The sequence below is a fragment of the Penicillium daleae genome (assembly GCF_028827525.1).
Source record: "Penicillium daleae strain IBT 16125 chromosome Unknown utg000008l_segment0_segment0, whole genome shotgun sequence".
Classification (NCBI taxonomy): domain Eukaryota; kingdom Fungi; phylum Ascomycota; class Eurotiomycetes; order Eurotiales; family Aspergillaceae; genus Penicillium; species Penicillium daleae.
The window spans coordinates 6306361-6324229 of NW_026623156.1; the positions used below are offsets into that span (position 1 = coordinate 6306361).

General features: G+C 49.8%; 7 protein-coding genes across 7 annotated transcripts; 5 read left to right on the top strand and 2 right to left on the bottom strand.

The window, feature by feature from the left end:
• Positions 1 to 1060: 1060 nt before the first annotated feature.
• N7458_010758 (uncharacterized protein) lies at positions 1061 to 1312 on the bottom strand (the record flags this gene model as incomplete). The annotated part of the gene is made up of 1 exon (XM_056914140.1): positions 1061 to 1312. One exon carries the CDS (start codon positions 1310 to 1312, stop codon positions 1061 to 1063), a length of 252 nt encoding a protein of 83 aa, XP_056762989.1.
• A 2458-nt stretch (positions 1313 to 3770) lies between these two features.
• On the bottom strand, positions 3771 to 5457 carry N7458_010759 (putative MFS sugar transporter protein; the record flags this gene model as incomplete). Its single annotated transcript, XM_056914141.1, has 2 exons — positions 3771 to 4412; positions 4477 to 5457. 2 exons carry the CDS (start codon positions 5455 to 5457, stop codon positions 3771 to 3773), a joined length of 1623 nt encoding a protein of 540 aa, XP_056762990.1.
• Positions 5458 to 6407: 950 nt separating this feature from the next.
• Positions 6408 to 8645, top strand: N7458_010760 (glycoside hydrolase family 95 protein; the record flags this gene model as incomplete). The annotated part of the gene is made up of 1 exon (XM_056914142.1): positions 6408 to 8645. The coding sequence occupies one exon, from the start codon at positions 6408 to 6410 to the stop codon at positions 8643 to 8645; it is 2238 nt and encodes a 745-aa protein (XP_056762991.1).
• Positions 8646 to 9494: 849 nt separating this feature from the next.
• On the top strand, positions 9495 to 11026 carry N7458_010761 (glycoside hydrolase family 1 protein; the record flags this gene model as incomplete). Its single annotated transcript, XM_056914143.1, has 2 exons — positions 9495 to 10827; positions 10893 to 11026. 2 exons carry the CDS (start codon positions 9495 to 9497, stop codon positions 11024 to 11026), a joined length of 1467 nt encoding a protein of 488 aa, XP_056762992.1.
• Positions 11027 to 12362: 1336 nt separating this feature from the next.
• On the top strand, positions 12363 to 13592 carry N7458_010762 (putative acyl-CoA:6-aminopenicillanic-acid-acyltransferase; the record flags this gene model as incomplete). The annotated part of the gene is made up of 3 exons (XM_056914144.1): positions 12363 to 12413; positions 12487 to 12891; positions 12960 to 13592. The coding sequence occupies 3 exons, from the start codon at positions 12363 to 12365 to the stop codon at positions 13590 to 13592; spliced, it is 1089 nt and encodes a 362-aa protein (XP_056762993.1).
• A 1458-nt stretch (positions 13593 to 15050) lies between these two features.
• Positions 15051 to 15953, top strand: N7458_010763 (cytochrome b561 domain-containing protein; the record flags this gene model as incomplete). Its single annotated transcript, XM_056914145.1, has 4 exons — positions 15051 to 15181; positions 15259 to 15277; positions 15325 to 15387; positions 15450 to 15953. The coding sequence occupies 4 exons, from the start codon at positions 15051 to 15053 to the stop codon at positions 15951 to 15953; spliced, it is 717 nt and encodes a 238-aa protein (XP_056762994.1).
• A 266-nt stretch (positions 15954 to 16219) lies between these two features.
• N7458_010764 (putative serine--tRNA ligase DIA4) lies at positions 16220 to 17851 on the top strand (the record flags this gene model as incomplete). The annotated part of the gene is made up of 1 exon (XM_056914146.1): positions 16220 to 17851. One exon carries the CDS (start codon positions 16220 to 16222, stop codon positions 17849 to 17851), a length of 1632 nt encoding a protein of 543 aa, XP_056762995.1.
• Between the last annotated feature and the right edge of the window lie 18 nt (positions 17852 to 17869).

Sequence of the window (17869 nt, forward strand, 5' to 3'; positions counted from 1 at the left end):
TCAGCCTCAACCTATTAACACCTGACACGAGATACCCTGGCCCTTTATTTGATCCTGTCATGGATATCTTCAGAGATGGTGGGTATCTTTCAGATTTGGCCCACCTATCACATGTCTCTGAGAAGCTTGTAGAGCACCGAGGATTTCCAATGTGTATACTTGGGAAGCCCATTTTCCAGTGGGTGGACAGCAGCTTCGCTGTCCAATGCCAAGCATATGACAACATGGAGTCCTGTCGGTATTAGAGCAAAGGAGACCACCACCACATGTAGCTGGCAGATTGCGATATATCCCCATGATGCTCACCTTTCTAATCCCCTTTGGGTGGTACAGGGTGGTGCATTTCAAAGAACTTTTCCAGGGGGCAATCATTCGCTGCCTAGTCCCCGAGAATTCGTCTTCAATGTTGATTACAAAGCTAAGTCTCAATTGAGGAATCCTTGAGGGGATGATTTGTCTTTATATTTTTGATGGTTCATGATTGAGATGAAGTAGAGAGTGCCAGTTACGTTACCGTTGCAATATTGACTGAATCGTTAGGCTGGTCGTGTAACACCCCCGGAACATCTCTCGAGTCTTGCTGCGGCAGTTGCTACAACTCACGAATCATTTGGATGAGGTTTTTCCTATCGGCCATGGCTAGCAGAACATCCTGGAAGTGGTTACCCTTCCGTTTATGGGAATCTCCTGACGTCGAGGAGAAAGTTCGTTGCCTGAAAAATGCGATAATGATATTCCCACTATGAACAGACGAGGAAACATGAAGATATGATGTTGAATCCAACTCATGAACGAAATACAACGAAGCATATGATTGCCCTCAGAATCTCGAAAGGATTCTCCGTAGTCAATCACGCAGCAAGAAGTGAACTGCGCAGCCGGACATTTCCGGTTCTAAATAAACGCCACTAATGCCTTCGTGTCGTGCAATGGCTGTGTTGATGCGATGGGAAAACAAGAAAAAAAAGCACTTTTCTGTTTTTTCTATCCGGTAGTGGTATTGGTCGCGGTTTTCTCCAGCTCCTTATACCTCCACTCGTACTGTGCCAATTGCCTCTTGTCAGTCGGCAAGAGGCTCTTTCCCCTTCTCCGCTAGCTCCTTCTCAAGTTGTTTGAGCATTTCCCATCGTTTGAGTATCTTTGCCTGGGCCTCCGAGATAGATGCGAGATTGCTATCCTTGGAAGCCATGCGCTCGTCAATGGTGGAATGGTATGACAGCTTGGCGTGGAAGAGGGCCATCTCGGATTCGTCATACTTGAGGCCTTGTGCCTCGGGCACCGCAGAAGTATCTTGAACTGCCTTGGAAGGCATTGCGGGGCTATCGAACAGACGAAGTATAGATGGAGATGGGTTTCTCTGGAATCCCAGCAATGAATTCTGGTTGGGGGCGATTTTTGGCTTCGTCCGCAAGATAGGAAAGAAAAATGGGAGATAAGAGGGGAAACAAGTTCTACTAAAACCCCCCCAAAGACGTGAGTATAAAAGACTTGAGCAAATACGATGAAACGACTGGTTCACGGGAGAGATGACTTTGCTTGGTGCAAACAATTAAGACTGTAGGCCAAGAGGAGCAACATCAAGGAAGAACTGGAAAAGACTGAATATGGATAGTTCTAGAGAGGAGCATGGGCAAGAAGGCGATCCATACCTCCCTATTATATCTCAATCAGTCGCGAGTTAACCTTCATTGCTCTTCTCGAAAGAGGTGGCCCTCTAGTGCCCAACAAGCCCCTCATCAGGGTGATACCAAGGGGTAGGAAGAGGCGACCACACAATCACCCCATTGCGGCTATAGACAGAACCAAGCTATTCTAGAAGATTAATTCGATGAAGGCAAAGGCTGAATTTACGAGGTCTGTCCATCAGACTGGCCTTCTCCAACCATTTCCTTTGTTCGGGACTCGAGATAAATCCAGCGCGCAAGGAGCAGTGGCGTTCTGTTTGCCTTGCCAAAAGCTGAGGGCGTAGAAATTGTCTCGTGATGACGATTATTGAATTCATTGACACCGTTGCGGTACTATCTCTACTGCTTATTGGTAGTTTAGGGTGACACAATTTTTCTCTACCGTCCGCCCAACCGGATATGCATCGCCAAAAGAATCTGCTCGAAGGAAAGACCTGGGCGATGCAGCAATATCGTCTCAGTCCGTATGGCCGTGCGCACATATTGAGGCCTGTGTGTCAGAGTTAACAGTCGCCAAGTATAGAGGCGTATCTGCAAACCCTGAGCAGCTGGTCTCGGGCAGTAGAAGGCGATCCTCCTGGCTCCTGTCTAGATTCCACTTTTCACGAACATGGACAGACACCTGAAACGGCAAGGTTCTAGGTTAACCCAACTAGTCATTGCCACGAGGAAGATGAAGAATTGTAACAGCGTTGCTACTCAACCGATAAAGGCCCTCTAGTCCTCTAGTCGACCCTATGAAATTACATGAGAATACAGTTGATGTAGCCTGCCAGCCATGAAGCATACTTGCCGTATCCCCCTTCGTTTTTACCAATGGAAATAATGGAGGTGCAAAGTGGTCCACTACCCACTATCGTGTCGAGAACCTTCGATCGCTGCATAGAAGTATTAGAAGGAAAGCGCGATCTAGAAGTCTTACCAATGTACAGTGTGTGATCATCTAAAACGGCACGGATGCAATCTAACGCTGTGTTGCCCCAAGGAGAAGCAAGTGAACTACATGAATTCCGAGAGCTTTCCCTTACCGGCAATTCCACGAACATCTGGGTATTACCTGCGGTATCCGAGGTAGCATACAGAAGTTTTTGTTCCGCGGGTTCCAAGCCTCATGTGGGATCCTCGCAATGCAGTAGTCGGTCCACCTTGCTGCTCTTCCAAAGATACATGGTACTTAGGACCCTTTGGAAGCTTCTGGATACGAAACTATTTAGTCTTCAGTTTCAAAAGTAACGATTATCTCTGACATGCTGTGATGAGAGGAAAGCGCTCGGGGAAGGTGAGGATGGAGGCAAAAGTGTGACTTAATTCGGTACCTGATCTGTGTTACCATGTTTACCGACATTATAGGGGTACTTCATGAAATTTAATTCAAATTCAGACCAGTCATAAAAGTCCTCGGGGAGAAACGCCAAGATACATGCTACTTGTACCTATCATTCTGTGCTCAAGATAATGCCTAGTATCTGTCTTCGTGCTTAAACAAATGAGCTCGAAGCACGGCCATTGAATCCTTGTTAGCGACCCAGACTCACTTGATCCTTGCTCTCTCCAGACTATCTAGTAGGGGCAATAGAAGACGGAAACTGTGCGACAGAACATGCACTCCTCCCGACGGATAGGCGCAGCTGCGTCGGGTTCAATTTTGTTTCATCCATTGCGTCTGGTCATTTGACCTCCGAAGGTGTGTGGTATCGAAAAAATCGATCTTCCGAGTTGAATTAGCCCGACAGACAGGATGCTAAGAACCATACAGTGTACTCTATCATGGAAATCTTTCGCATATACAACGATTGCACTCGAGGAATCTATGGCTCCGATAGAGGCAGATCCTCAATTCCAACCAAGCACTACGAATGGAGATTGATTGATATTTGACAGGGCCCGAAGGCCCAACAACCGGCGAGCAGAAAGTGAGAGGGGAGGCTGAAGCAGGAAGACAAAGTTTAGTCGATTTGGGTTATCTGAAAGAGAAGAGAGAGACGATGGCGAAGTATCCTTCGACCAGTCACGTAACCAGTTTGGTATCCATGTGTAATGGATGGTCCATGAAGGCATAGTCAGGCTAATGGAAGTTGATAAGTATCAGAACCTAGAACTGGCTTCTTCATCTCTCGTTGCTGCGAGTCTCTCCTTCTTGGCCTTTTGGATATCCAGTGACATCTTGACAGGTCGAACTCCGGGTGTTTCAAACACACTATCAATCTCCTCCAAACTCAAACCAGCTGTCTCAGGGAAGATGAAGTATGACAAAATGAGTTGGATGGTGTTGTAAACAATATAAACCACCCAGATTTTATACCCAACTTTGGCAATGCCAACGCTGATGCCATATGTTTGCACTGCACTGGCACCGCCCTGGATCAAACTGTACAGACCCATTCCCTTCGCTCGAAGAGGCAGAGACAGAATCTCGACGGGATACAGATTATGCATGGTCGCGATAAAGGTTGCAGAGAAGGTCTGATAGAGGAATATCCATAACAGTGTAAGTGCTGCAGTGGCTTGAGTCGCATGGAGACTGTATTGCCATGATGTAATGGTTGTTGCCGTCTGGAAGACGACCATACTGATCAATCCCGTAAAGATGAGGGTTCTTCTCCTAAACTTATCGACCAGAAGAGAACCGACGGCGGTGAAAACGAAGTAGACGGCTGTCGTGCCGATAGTGATGCCCAGTGGTCGTTTCGTACCTGTAATTCCGACAGTCTTCAGCGCATCAACCATCTGGCGAAGAATATAGATTAGCAAATTTGAACACCCGAATAATGGGAAAAAAATCAGAGCGCACATAATACGTGAGAATCGATCCACCATTCCACTGTTGGAATAGAGAGTACAAAGTCAAGACCAGGAGGCGGTATCGAGCCATCTTTGTGAAGAAAACCCGATAATCCCAGAATGCCCTGAATCCAGTGCGGTCGTTCTCCAGTGATTCCTCGATTTGAGATACTACAATCTCAACCACTGGCTCATTGATGTCAGTGCTGGTCGTGTGATACTTGGCCACAATCTCCTTGGCCTTCTGACGGTTTCCTCTCATGACATAGTAACGAGGTGACTCGGGTGTCAAGACGTAGATAGTGAGGCAGACAATCGCCGGGAAAACGGCTTCGAGAATGAGAGGGATCCTCCAACAATTATTTCCGGGGAGATTCGCCAAGCCAATCATGGCGCCCAACATTGTGAGACTTCCAACCTGGAAGCAGGCACCGAAGAAGCCAACCATCCGGCCACGAAGGTGAATTGGGGCGATTTCACCAATGTACTGAGAGCTGGACATAAGGGCTGTGCCGAATCCCATGAAGAATCTACCAGCCATGAAGGCAGGAAGATTTGGTGCACAGCCTTGGAGCACAGCGGCGAAAATCACGAGTGCGTTTCCCAAGAAGTTGATTCCACGACGTCCGATGATATCAGCGAGGCCCATGAATGGAGCACCACAGACCGTTCCGATGCTCATCAGCGCATTTATCAAGCCATATGTACTGCCGCTAGTGCCGAAGCCAAAGTATTCGTGCCAAGGGTCGAGGGCATTGATACCGCTGATTACGCCCCAGTCGATTCCAAAGCCGGCTTGATTGCAGCCATGCACAAACATGATGAGGGCCAGGCGGAATCCAGTCCATGACCAAACGGTGAGAGACTCTTGGGATAGCTTCCATAGATCCTCCTCGGTCAAGCGTGCTAACACCACCTCTTCAATGTGCTCTTGTCCCTTCTCCTTGAGCACATCGGCCTCGATGACACCGGGGGTATCCGTCCTCGCCATTATATCAAGGCGTAGGCGATCAACGTCGCTGATTGATTATCGAGCGAGAGCCAAGTAAAATAAAAAGTATGTTGAGAGTTGTGGGCCAAGAAGATATTCTCGCAGTCGGGCCTATGCAAAAAGCAAGGGGGAGGGGGCTATCTCATGGTATTTCTGCTCCGGCGGCTATTTTGTAGCTTTAGCAACCCGAGGAAAATGTTCATTCAAGAGCAAGCCTCATGATCACTCCAGCCAATTCTGCCACGGATATGCACATAAGCCGAGTCAAAAAGGGAAGCGCGTGAGCTTAATGATCAGGTTTGGTCGATCCGCCATGTGGAATGAGCTGGTAAAGCAAATATCCGCTGGCTTTTGATTGCCGCGGTGGAATCCTAGCACGAGTCAACGCTGGTCTTCTTCCGAGGTGGAACTCGTTTCGCTCGTCCTGACTGGCAATCTAAAGCTTTGTTTGCAAGAAACGCCCCGATTGGCCCTTTGGCTCTTAGCGGCCAGCAACGAATTGCCAAAGATTCTCCACCACTGGCAAGCGAGTGCGGGGAACCCAGTCAGCCTGGCGGGCCTGGTGGGCCTGGCTGGCCAGACCGCGATAAATGCGGAGGACTCCGTAGATTGATTATGATCGTGGCTGGATATTTTTGCTCGTCACGCGAGTTGAGGAGTCTGGCTTTAAGGCCTGTCTCCAATTCGGAAAATCCGGGGGCTGACGAGAAATTACCCGAAATCTATCCGAGAGACGCTCATTGGTCTAGGTCCAAGTTAGGCAGGATAACGTGCTGATCCAATTCCCCTATTAGCCTAGACCACAGGGCGTCTTATTGTGTGTATGTGTAAAGCTGCTATCGACTCGCCTAAATGCCACACCACCATATCTCCGGCAATGGGACTCCTACGATCAAACCATCTCGCTTCAGGCTGGCGTCGGAAATCTTAGAACTCAACAAGGTCATACGATGAGCAAGCTTTGGTACACGCAGCCCGCAAGCAACTGGAATGAGGCCCTTCCGGTGGGAAATGGGCGCCTTGGGGCCATGGTGTATGGCCGCACCGATCAGGAACTTCTTGCCTTGAATGAGGACTCCGTATGGTACGGTGGCCCCCAAGACCGGACTCCTCACGATGCTTTCAAATATCTTCCGCAATTGAGAGAAGCTATTCGGGCAGAAAATCATGCCGAAGCAGAAAGACTGGCGAAACTTGCATTCTTCGCCAACCCAATCAGTCAACGACACTATGAGCCTCTTGGTACCGTGTTCATGGACTTCGGCCACGAACCTGATCGGGTAACGAATTATCACCGCGAACTAGATCTCGATACTGCCACAGTAAATGTAACTTACAATTACTGCGGAGCCGAATATCGACGACAAGTTATAGCAAGCTATCCCGACGATGTTCTCGCCATCCAAGTGCTCGGTCCGCCTGAAACAGAGTACGTGGTACGGTTAACCCGTCTGAGTGAGCTGGAATTCGAGACAAACGAATACCTGGATGATGTTGCCGCTTCCAATGATTCCATCACCATGCATGTTACGCCGGGAGGACGAAATAGCAATCACGCTTGTTGCATACTTCACGTTCAATGTTGTCAGGGGGGTTCAGTCACGAGAATCGGAAACAATTTGGTAGTCAATGCCTCAGAATCTCTTATTCGGATTACTTCACAAACAACCTTTCGTCACGAGGACCCAGACAAGGAAGCATCTGAAGATCTCGCAAAGGCACTGGGCTATGATGCGGGACAGCTATGGGATAGGCACATCAAAGACTACCAGTCACTGTACAACCGGATGCATTTAGAATTATGGTCCGATACGCCAAACATTCCAACAGACAAGAGGTTATTGACCTCTCGGGATCCCGAATTGATTGCAACATATCACAGCTACAATCGATATCTGATGATATCATCCAGTCGCAATGGAAGCAAATCACTGCCTGCCAACTTGCAAGGAATCTGGAATCCTTCTTTTCACCCGGCATGGGGGTCCAAATTCACAATCAATGTGAATCTGCAAATGAACTACTGGCCAGCCAATGTGTGCAATCTTTCCGAGTGCGAGATGCCGTTGTTTGACCTCCTTGAGCGAATGGCAGAGTTTGGAAAGAAAACCGCTCAAGTCATGTATGGTTGCCGAGGCTGGACTGCCCATTCCTGCACTGATATTTGGGCCGATACTGCTCCCGTGGACCGATGGATGCCAGCGACCATTTGGCCCCTTGGAGGAGCCTGGCTATGCTACCACATCTGGGAGCACTTCCAGTTCACGCAAGACTCTCCTTTCCTCTCTAGGATGTTTCCAATCCTGAAGGGATGCGTGGAATTCCTACTTGATTTTCTGATCGAAGATGCCTCTGGCAAATATCTTGTCACGAACCCTTCAGTCTCGCCCGAGAATTCGTTTTTTGATCTGAAGGGCAACAAAGGGGTGCTGTGCGAGGGATCTACCGTGGACATCCAGATTATTCAGGCGATTTTGAGCGCTTTTGAGTCTTGTGCAGATCAACTAGGCATTTCAGACTCGCTCCTGCCAACAGCTCGTGAAGCACGAGCCCGACTTCCGCCGATGAAGATAAGTGATTCGGGGTATCTTCAGGAGTGGGCTTTGGACTATGGCGAGGTTGAGCCGGGTCACCGGCACACTTCACACTTATGGGCGTTGTATCCCGGGAATGCGATTGTCCCAACAAAAGAATCCGAACTGGCCCAAGCTTGTAAAGTGGTGCTGCGTCGTCGTGCTGAAAATGGTGGCGGTCACACGGGCTGGAGCCGAGCTTGGCTCATCAATTTACATGCTCGCCTATTCGACGCAGAGGGGTGTAGTAGACATTTGGATCTGCTTTTGTCTCAATCTACCTTGCCGAATTTACTCGACAGTCATCCGCCATTCCAAATTGACGGCAACTTCGGCGGGGGCGCAGGAATTATTGAGATGTTGGTACAGTCTCATGAGCCAGGGCTGATCCGACTACTTCCGGCTTGTCCCAGGGATTGGAAAGGGTCCATTCGGGGAGTTCTGGCTCGTGGAGGCGTGGAATTGGCGTTCAGTTGGGATAAAATGTCTCTTCTCTCGCTGACTGCCATAGTACCCGAATCGGGTGGGAAGTTTGCCATTTCCTTTCCTGATGGGAATGAGACTCGGGTACGAGAAGTTAAGGGACCTGGTCTGCATGTAATTATCGAGGCATAGATTTATAGAACTCGAGGGCATAGAAATGTGAAGTGAATCACTACTGGGAGACACATGGACCTGGTATCGTAGTTCAGTTATTTTCTCGAGATCTGTTTTAATGTCCTAATTGAAAGCGCCGAGCTTGGTTACGAAGGAAATAAAAACTGACTCATTCTCCTTCGAACAGTCGATTCCATGTGTTCGATCTACATACTGTCCCAAAGGGGTATTCCTGCGGCCAGTAGCTATGATCCCTTCAGCTGAGAAGGCATATCTAAACAGATCTATACTCCCGTGTACCAACTTGATGGACGATCGATGCCTTTCTCGCCGACTCTCAGGTACCCGTCTCGTCTAAGCTACAAATCATCATCTTCAGCCCTATCTGGCTACTACGGTCCCTACAGTCTACTGAGATGGAGTATCCCAACACCTTTTTGGTGATAAATCCTAATATTAAGGATGTAGATTTAGCACTTCTCTCTGCCCGTTGGCCCGTTATGCGGTCATCTTTCGACATGTTGGAATACTCATTTTGTAACAGCTATTGGATATTATGTGATTGATTACATTGATTTTGGGCAAACCAGGTTTCTACTTTTCCGAGGTGCCCCCATCCCACTTCCCCCACTTAATCCCCAGTCGCTCGGCTTTTTCCCAATTTGTCACGGAAGAATGCTCCCGCTTTGGATCATGGATAAAAGGGAAGTGGGTTTGAGAAACCCTGCACTATTAGCCGCAAAGTAGCTCAATCTTTGCATTTTCCAGGAACGATAAGATCTTTAAGAGTGACAATACCATCCATAGCACCACTCTAGATCAAGACCTCCCCTACTATACAAAGCACAAAGCACTAAAACAACCAATATGGACTTGAAATCAGTTGAAGACCTGAAAGATGTCCTTCGGCCCGATTTCTTCCATGGATACGCTACCGCAGCGGCACAGATTGAAGGCGCCTGGGATAAAGACGGCAAGGGAGTTTCGATCTGGGATACTTTCGGCCATACCCCCGGCAAAGTCTCGGATGGGAGCACGGCCGACGACGCCGTGCGAGCGTACGACTTTTTCCGTGAAGATGTGGCGCTCATGAAGTCCTATGGTGTGAACGCCTACCGCTTCTCTCTTGCCTGGTCGCGCATCATCCCATTAGGCGGTCGTGACGATCCCGTGAATGAGCAAGGGATCCAATACTACTCAGATCTTATCGACGAGCTCATCCGCAATGGTATCACTCCGTTCGTTACTCTTTTCCACTGGGATACTCCTCAGGCATTGGAAGATCGTTATGGGGGCATGTTGAACCAGGGATCCTACACTCCCGATTTTGTGCGCTATGCACGAGTCTGTTTCGAGCGATTCGGCGATCGCGTCAAGCACTGGATCACTTACAACGAACCAGGAGTTTATACACTCGCTGGTTACGCTGCTGGCGTGCATGCTCCCGCAAGATCCTCATTCCGTGATCGCAATGCCGAAGGCGACTCGTCAACAGAGCCTTTTATTGTCGCGCACACGGAGCTGGTGTCCCATGGCCATGTTTCTCGGATGTACCGCGAGGAATTCCAGCCACACCAGAAAGGCACCATTGGGATCACTCTTCACGGCAACTGGTCTGAGCCGTGGGATGAGGAAGATCCCTTAGATCAAGCCGCCGCTGAACGGGCACGCGAATTCGAAATCTCATGGTTTGCCGATCCTTTGTATAAGACTGGCGATTATCCCGTATCAATGCGTGAGCAACTAGGCGATCGGCTGCCACGTTTCACGGCCGAGGAATCTAAGCTTGTTCTTGGCAGCTCGGAATTCTATGGCATGAACAGCTATACGACATTTTTCGTGAAGCACAAGACCACGCCACCTGATATCAACGACCACAAGGGCAATGTGGAAAGCCATGATGAGAATAAACAAGGTGTCTCCCGGGGCGAGGAAAGTGACACACCCTGGCTTCGCGCCGCGCCTGGCGGGTTCAGAAAATTGTTGAACTGGATCTACAAGCGATACCAGATGCCAATATATGTTACCGAGAATGGCACCACTGCGAAGGGAGAGGTAGCTCCGACACCGGAGGTTCTCAACGACACGTTCCGCATCAGCTTCTTTGAGGGTTATGTCGGCAATGCATTGGCTCGAGCTGTTAAGGAAGATGGTGTTGATATTCGATCATATTTCGCGTGGACTTTCACGGATAACTGGGGTAAGTCACTGTATCTACTTGATCAAATTGAAAAATACCGGATCATCTGACTGACTTTGTGGTAGAATGGGCCGCTGGGTATTCGGATCGATTTGGGTGCACATTCATTGACTTCGAATCGGAGGAGAAGAAGCGCTACCCTAAGCAGTCTGCTTACTATTTGGACAAGCTGTTCAACTATTTGATTCGACGGGCATAGAGGCTCGGCTTCAGGTTCTGTTCGTTTGCTCCAAACGGCAAGAATTTTGATATTGGTACAGAATAGAGGACCAATATGTTATAGCAAAATCGTTGCAGCAGACCTAATCCAAAATCACCTTTTCGGCTGTTAGATCTACCAAAAAATTATGAATATGTCCCGGAGGTGATACGATCTGTTCATTCACAGAGCAAGATTAACGGAGTAAGATGGAGTTGATTTCCAGGCTTCGAATATAAGCCTAGTAATATAGTCCATAACGGATCCGCCGAAATTATTAGTAGCCTAACTAAGCGGGAGTCGGCGCCGCCGAATTGCTATAGCGAGACCTAGGAGTAGTATGACACGGACAGCTAGAGGACCTAGTACCAGGTCTAGGCTTAGGTTAGCAACTGCTTCTACTACGATACCTATATAGAAGCTATTGCCGTCAGTTTCGGGGTCACTAAGACCTAGACCATTAGACTAAGTGAAACCTTTCATAAGGTCCTCGAGTACTCCGTACTCCTTTAAGTTTATATAGGGTCATACGTATAACTTGACTAATACCCGCACCTATCAGTGGAACAATAGAACATAGATGCTATTTAATCTAGTATCAGCCCTTGATATCCTACCACAACGGCTATACAAACTACTAGACCCACACCTACTGCAGTGGTGGCCTAGGCTAACCTACTGATTTATATTACAACCACAATTAGGCCTTTACCAACGTGAACGGGGCCGTCTAGGGCTCCGGCACCGTCAGTAGCGGCAATTTAGCATACAACAGTGGGTGCGAGGTGTCTGACCACGCAATGCCAATATGGAAATTCTGGTGGTCTTCTCTGGCCCAATTCGAACTAGGCAAGACATTGAAATCCATTATCTAGAAAGCATCTTGTTAGGATTAGGTGTCAAGCTAAGAGGTAGTTTTTACCACGAAGACCTGTGTGATGATGTGGAACTACGGGTTATCCACCGATCTGTATGGAAGTGCTTGTTCATGTAGTTAACCTCTTCTAAATTGGTGATTCAGGAGATAGTCAGCAGTTTAAACCTTCCTGAAATTTCACTATTCCGTGTTCGGCGAACCAATCATCAATCGAGTGGACGACGCGATATGGAATTGGGGTCGTCCCTTCTGAGGCATCAGTTGCGGGAATGGCTCGTTGGGGTAGGTCGTTGCGATGGCTTTATCGGCTAGCCCCCGCACGACTCCAACGAAACGAAGCTCGGCTCGGCAGTCAAATGGGCCGTGTAACCGACGATAAATGGCGAGACATTCTTCCTGAAGATAGTTTGGGAACCTCAATAATCTAAGTGAAGGGCGGAAAAGCTAACTATAGTGATCATGTCTGACGGAGGACCAGTCAAGCTCACCCTGAGGGGTAGCCCTCAAGAGGTATGGAACATTAACACGAACGAGCTGCACTGTGGAAATGAGTTAAATGCAAAGTTCTTAACTTCTTGTATAGATCGGCGTCAAGCATGGCCAGTCATTGAAAGACCAGATCCACGACCAAATGCGTATCTACGAGAGCATGTTCGAATATACTTCAAAGCTATCCTGGCAAGAAGTCCGCGAAGTTGCCAAAGAATTTGTTTCTACGCTTCAAAGCTTGACTCCTGATATATTTGCCGAGATGGAAGGGATTGCGGAGGGAGCAGAGGTTGACATACTGGATATTGTGGCTCTGAATTGTCGAAGCGAAATCGCCCTGGGCAAGTTCTCCGATGGATGCACAACACTGTGCTGGAAGAAGCACGAAAATTGTCGTGTACTATCGCAAAACTGGGACTGGACTGCAACCGTGAAGAAAAATCTGGCCATGGTTTCTATTGAGCAGTCCGGGAAGCCTACTATATACATGGTCACCGAGGCAAGACACGATCATCTCTACCAAACTCCCTTCGAGCGATAACTAATCCTGCTTTTGAGCTTGTTTAGGCAGGAATCGTCGGCAAGATTGGTTTCAATTCCGCCGCCGTGGGGACATGCCTCAATGCTATTCGTGCCAAACCCATGATTAGCAGTAAGCTGCCTATCCACGTCGCTCTCAGACTATGCCTTGAAAGCACCTCAGCCGCCGAGGCTGTTAGCACACTGGAGAGACTTGGCGGTGTTGCATCTGCTCAGCATATCTTGGTCGCTGACAGCACTACAGCCCTAGGGCTCGAATTGTCGCCGGTGGGCAACAAATATATCCCCGAAGATGCATCAGGGCTTATAGGGCATACCAACCATTTCATCGAAAATCGATATGTGGAGGAGCCCCCATGGCTGTCTGGATCACCAATCAGACTCAAGCGACTGAGTGATCTCACAACCGAGCTCATTTCGAGTGGCGTGAATGGAGATACCATTTCGCCTGCTTTGTTGCGAGAGCGAATATTCTCGGATACCTACAATGCTCCGCAGGCGATCGCCTGCCAGGAGGACGAATCTCGTCATGTCTCAAGGCGTAGCAGTTCTTTATTTAACATTGTCATGAATCTAGATCCACAGAATCCTGGTGCTGAGGTAGTCTGGGGTCGTCCCGGCTCTGGGGAAGAAGGGCCTGTCCTCAGGATGCCTTGGTGAGGATACGACAATTCAATGTCAGTGTAAATATTTCAATCAAGGCTGTCGCCGGACCGATTCTTTTCAATGGAATGAGCTTGCATGTACTTTGATTTAGGACTCGATAGAGTGGACCTCCTGTGCATCCAGAGAGCAAAGATATGTGTCATGCAGGGTAAGCTCATCTACAGCTGCCGTGGAATAGCATAATTAAAAAGTCTTGATGAGCTTCTCTTTAAATTTCTAACAGCATGTTAAGCTACCAGTGGTGAATAAATTGTACCTAATTTAATGTATTCGATCTTGACTGGAGAAGTCAACCCTGCGAACTTCCTCCGATCAACGCATAGTAATTCCCTCGGACGGACAGGGAAAGATGCCAGTCCGTGGATCCAAGGGATCAATGGGTTGCGTTGGAGAAGGCGATCGGGTTTGATATCGCCCTTGCGATTGAAACCGTCTAGTCAAAGCAGCCCTGCTGCTTGCCTAAGATGCCGCCATCCATGGGGACACGGGCTTGTCAGACACTCCAGAGTGGGCTTGTTGTTTCCCACTTTGTGGTAGCATAAGCGTGCTAGCAGATTAAAGGTGGTCATCCGGCATCAGCCGTATGTTCTTTCAGGCGTCGGTGGAAGGGCTATGCCTACCGTCACTTTCCAGGCTCGAACCTGGGGGTTTCCAAGGGTTCTCCGAGAACATGTATATATGTGTATAACATGATTTATAAAGGAGAGGAATGTAGACAGAGAAGGGTAGGGAGATGGGGATGGGAGAGAGAGACAGGGAAGAGAGAAAGTGAGGGAGAGGGATATCACGAGAATGGCAGGATCCTCTGCAGCCTAAGGCTTCAAGGCCTCTACAGTCTTGGGAAACCTGCCGAAGAAGATGACAAAGCAGATGCAGGAAGCCAGCGAGAATAATACCAAGGGAATAATGTTTGAAAGAGCATAGCATATCAAATAGATTTGTTATGGAGTTTCCCAGGAGAGCTTAGCTCTTCCTATTTCTTGACTACTACATGCATCTTACGGTGACTATAGTTAGAGGGGAACTTACGAACAACCGTCTCCAGACATGATTTATCAGGTCTGAGTGTCAACTTTTCGTGATTGATACTTCCTCTCCTTATAGACACGGCAGTGCCTTTTGTTATCACTCAATACCGATGAGCCATTAGCAATTACGGCCTCCACTTGCCGATTGATTACATGGCGAGTTCGTCATTCTCGCCAGCGATCACGCCAAATCAAGGCACTCGATCGATCGTTCCGCACGAGTTACAAGGACGAGGATGAACTAATATTTCTTGATTGGTCATCATGTTTATACTGTAGACCAAGAGTGATCACCATACATGCAGATTTGTGATCATCGAGTACCCCCAGCCGGTTGAATCCCTGGTGCAAGATCGATCAGTTCGATCATATAAACAGCCGCGGGTATCTCCTCCGAGAAGCTTCAACAATCACCTTCGTGAGAATGGCATCAGTCGCAGATGATCCTCGAGAACGGCAGCCTCTGCTGGGCTCGCCCAGCGCTACGACACAGAAGCAGGAGGCTCACTTTGCCCGCAATCTGATTACGGGTCAGTGTCGGACACTTGGGTTGAGGTATCTGTTGGCTATTGATGGTTTGATTACTGACTTGGGTGGATGGCCCCCATTTAGGCACTGCAAGTGTTGCACAGGCGGGGATCTGGATGGCGGGTGCCCCTTCCGATGATTCTTCCCATCGAATACTAACAATTGAATAGCTGGCTGCTCTCGTCTGGTCCAACGTCTTGGCCTTGCCCCTCGCGCTCTTCACGGGACATCCCGTAAGTTGACTGTGCATCTGCTCATGCTGGCATATTCTGTCTGGTCTCTAACCAATTTACAGCTGCTGGCCAGCACGGCCCTCCTCCTGCAAGTCCAGGCAGCTCTCATCCTTCAACCAACCGCCACTCCCGACCAGAAAGTGCTCGGCACTCGCATCCACTACACCATCCAACTGCTCAGCATCCTGTGCTTCTTGAGTGCCTTCACCGTCATCGAAATAAACAAAGGCGACCACCCTCACTTCGTGTCTCCACACGGTATCCTCGGTCTGACCACGATCATCTTGGTGGTCCTCCAGGCCTCTTTCGGGGTGATCCAGTTCTTCTTCCCCGTCCCGATACTCGGCAGTGTCGACGCTGGCAAGCGAGTCTACAAATATCATCGCTGGACTGGATATGTTCTGCTACTGCTGGAGGTTTCGACTGTCCTGGCGGCGACCCAGACACCGTACAACCTGAATGCCATTCACATTTCCACATGGGGTGTTGCCATCGCGGTCATTCTGATCTTGTTAGGTGTGGGCACTAGAATCAGGAAAGGTAAATTGGGACTGGGTGATGCTTGATTCGTGAGACTGTGATGGAGATTTCTCTGCTTGTTAGCCATGCTATTTACTTTTGCAACGAATACACGAACTTTCTCGAATTAAGTGTAACTCCCTTAATATCTATTTGATCGATTTAACATGATTAATTGAACTCGAACATCGTAAGGAAGTCTTCAATCGGCATACTGTCCTCGGGTGGCCGTAATGGGCCCCGCCCAGCAAACCCGCCCGTCGATCCACTCCTTCGTTTTCTCCAACTGCCTCTTCTCCCAACCGCCCTGCCAATGGCGCCCTCTCCCTCCCCTTATATCTGCTTCAATTGCAGATTGACCCCTCGGAATGCATTGAACCGTCTCCCGTCATACCGCTCATTCTCGACGACCCGTCGTCACCAGCAGATTCTGCGTCCTGCCACTGCTCCAAAGCCCACGCCAGATGTGAAGCACATCCGCCAGAATGCCGAGCTCTACGCACAGAATTGCATAGACAGGAATTATGCCGGTCATGCAGAGTATCCATCCAGAATTCAGGCTCTATCCGACGAAGCTAGGCAGCTCGATCAGGACCTCAAGTCGCCGCGCTCGCAGATCAAGCAGCTGGAAAAGACTATCGCGAAGCTATCGATTGCGGCGCGGCAGGCTTTAAGTAATAATGGAGCGAGCTGTGACCAAGGGGCAACAACGCAAAAAGAGCTAGAGGACCTGAAATCAGAAGCGCAGCGCTTAAAAGACGAGTCGCACGCCATGACCACCCGCAAGTCCGACTGCACCGACGAAATCAACCACCTCGCCCTCTCCCTCCCAAACCTTTCATCCTCCGAGACCCCCATCGGCGACGACCCCCGTCTCGTCCACTATCTCAACTTCGACCCCCAAGCGCCACCCTCCTGGACCCGGCAGTCTCCAGCAGAGCTCCAGGCTCGGTCACACGTCACCATCGGCACCGAACTCGGTCTCCTCGACTTCACAAGCTCGGCCACCACAACGGGATGGGGCTGGTACTTCCTCATCAACGAGGGCGCCATGCTTGAACAAGCCCTAGTCCAGTACGCCCTGAGCGTAGCACGCCGCCGCGGGTGGAAAACAGTCTCCCCGCCGTCAATCGTGTACTCCTACATCGCCGAGGCTTGCGGCTTCCAGCCGCGCGACCAGCACAACGAGCAGCAAATCTGGTCAATTGAGCAAAACGAGCGCGACCGCGATACAAAGCCACCGCGCTCGTTAACGGGGACCGCGGAAATCCCGCTCGCAGCCATGTACGCCGGCCGCGATATCAATGCCTCCGAGCTCCCCATCAAACTCGTGGGCGCGAGCCGATGCTACCGTGCGGAGGCAGGCTCGCGCGGTGTCGACACAAAGGGTCTCTACCGCGTACACGAGTTCACCAAGGTCGAACTATTCGGTTGGACGGATAACCTCGCCCCCGAAGCAGCGACCGCAGCAGACAACCCCACTTCAGACACCCTCTTCGCCGAACTACTAGACATCCAAACTGAGATCCTGACATCGCTACATCTCCCCTGCCGCGTCCTCGAAATGCCCACCGGCGACCTAGGCGCCAGCGCAACCCGCAAGCGCGACATTGAGGCACTCTTCCCCTCGCGATTCCGCCCTACGCCCGGCTCCACGAGTCCCGTTGACCCTGCCGTTTCAGAACTCGAGTCTGCCTGGGGCGAGGTCACCTCGGCTTCTATCTGCACTGATTACCAGAGCCGGCGGTTGGCGACGCGTGTACGGGGCGGTACAGCGAAGGAATCGCGGTTCCCGCACACCGTGAATGGAACTGCTATGGCTGTTCCAAGGGTGTTGGCTGCTATTCTCGAGAATGGGTGGGATGCCGAGCGCAGAGTGGTTGTTGTACCTGAGGTGTTGAGGCCGTGGATGGATGGGATGGAGACGATTGGTCGGCGGGAGTAGGAGGGTTGTCCGTTGGGA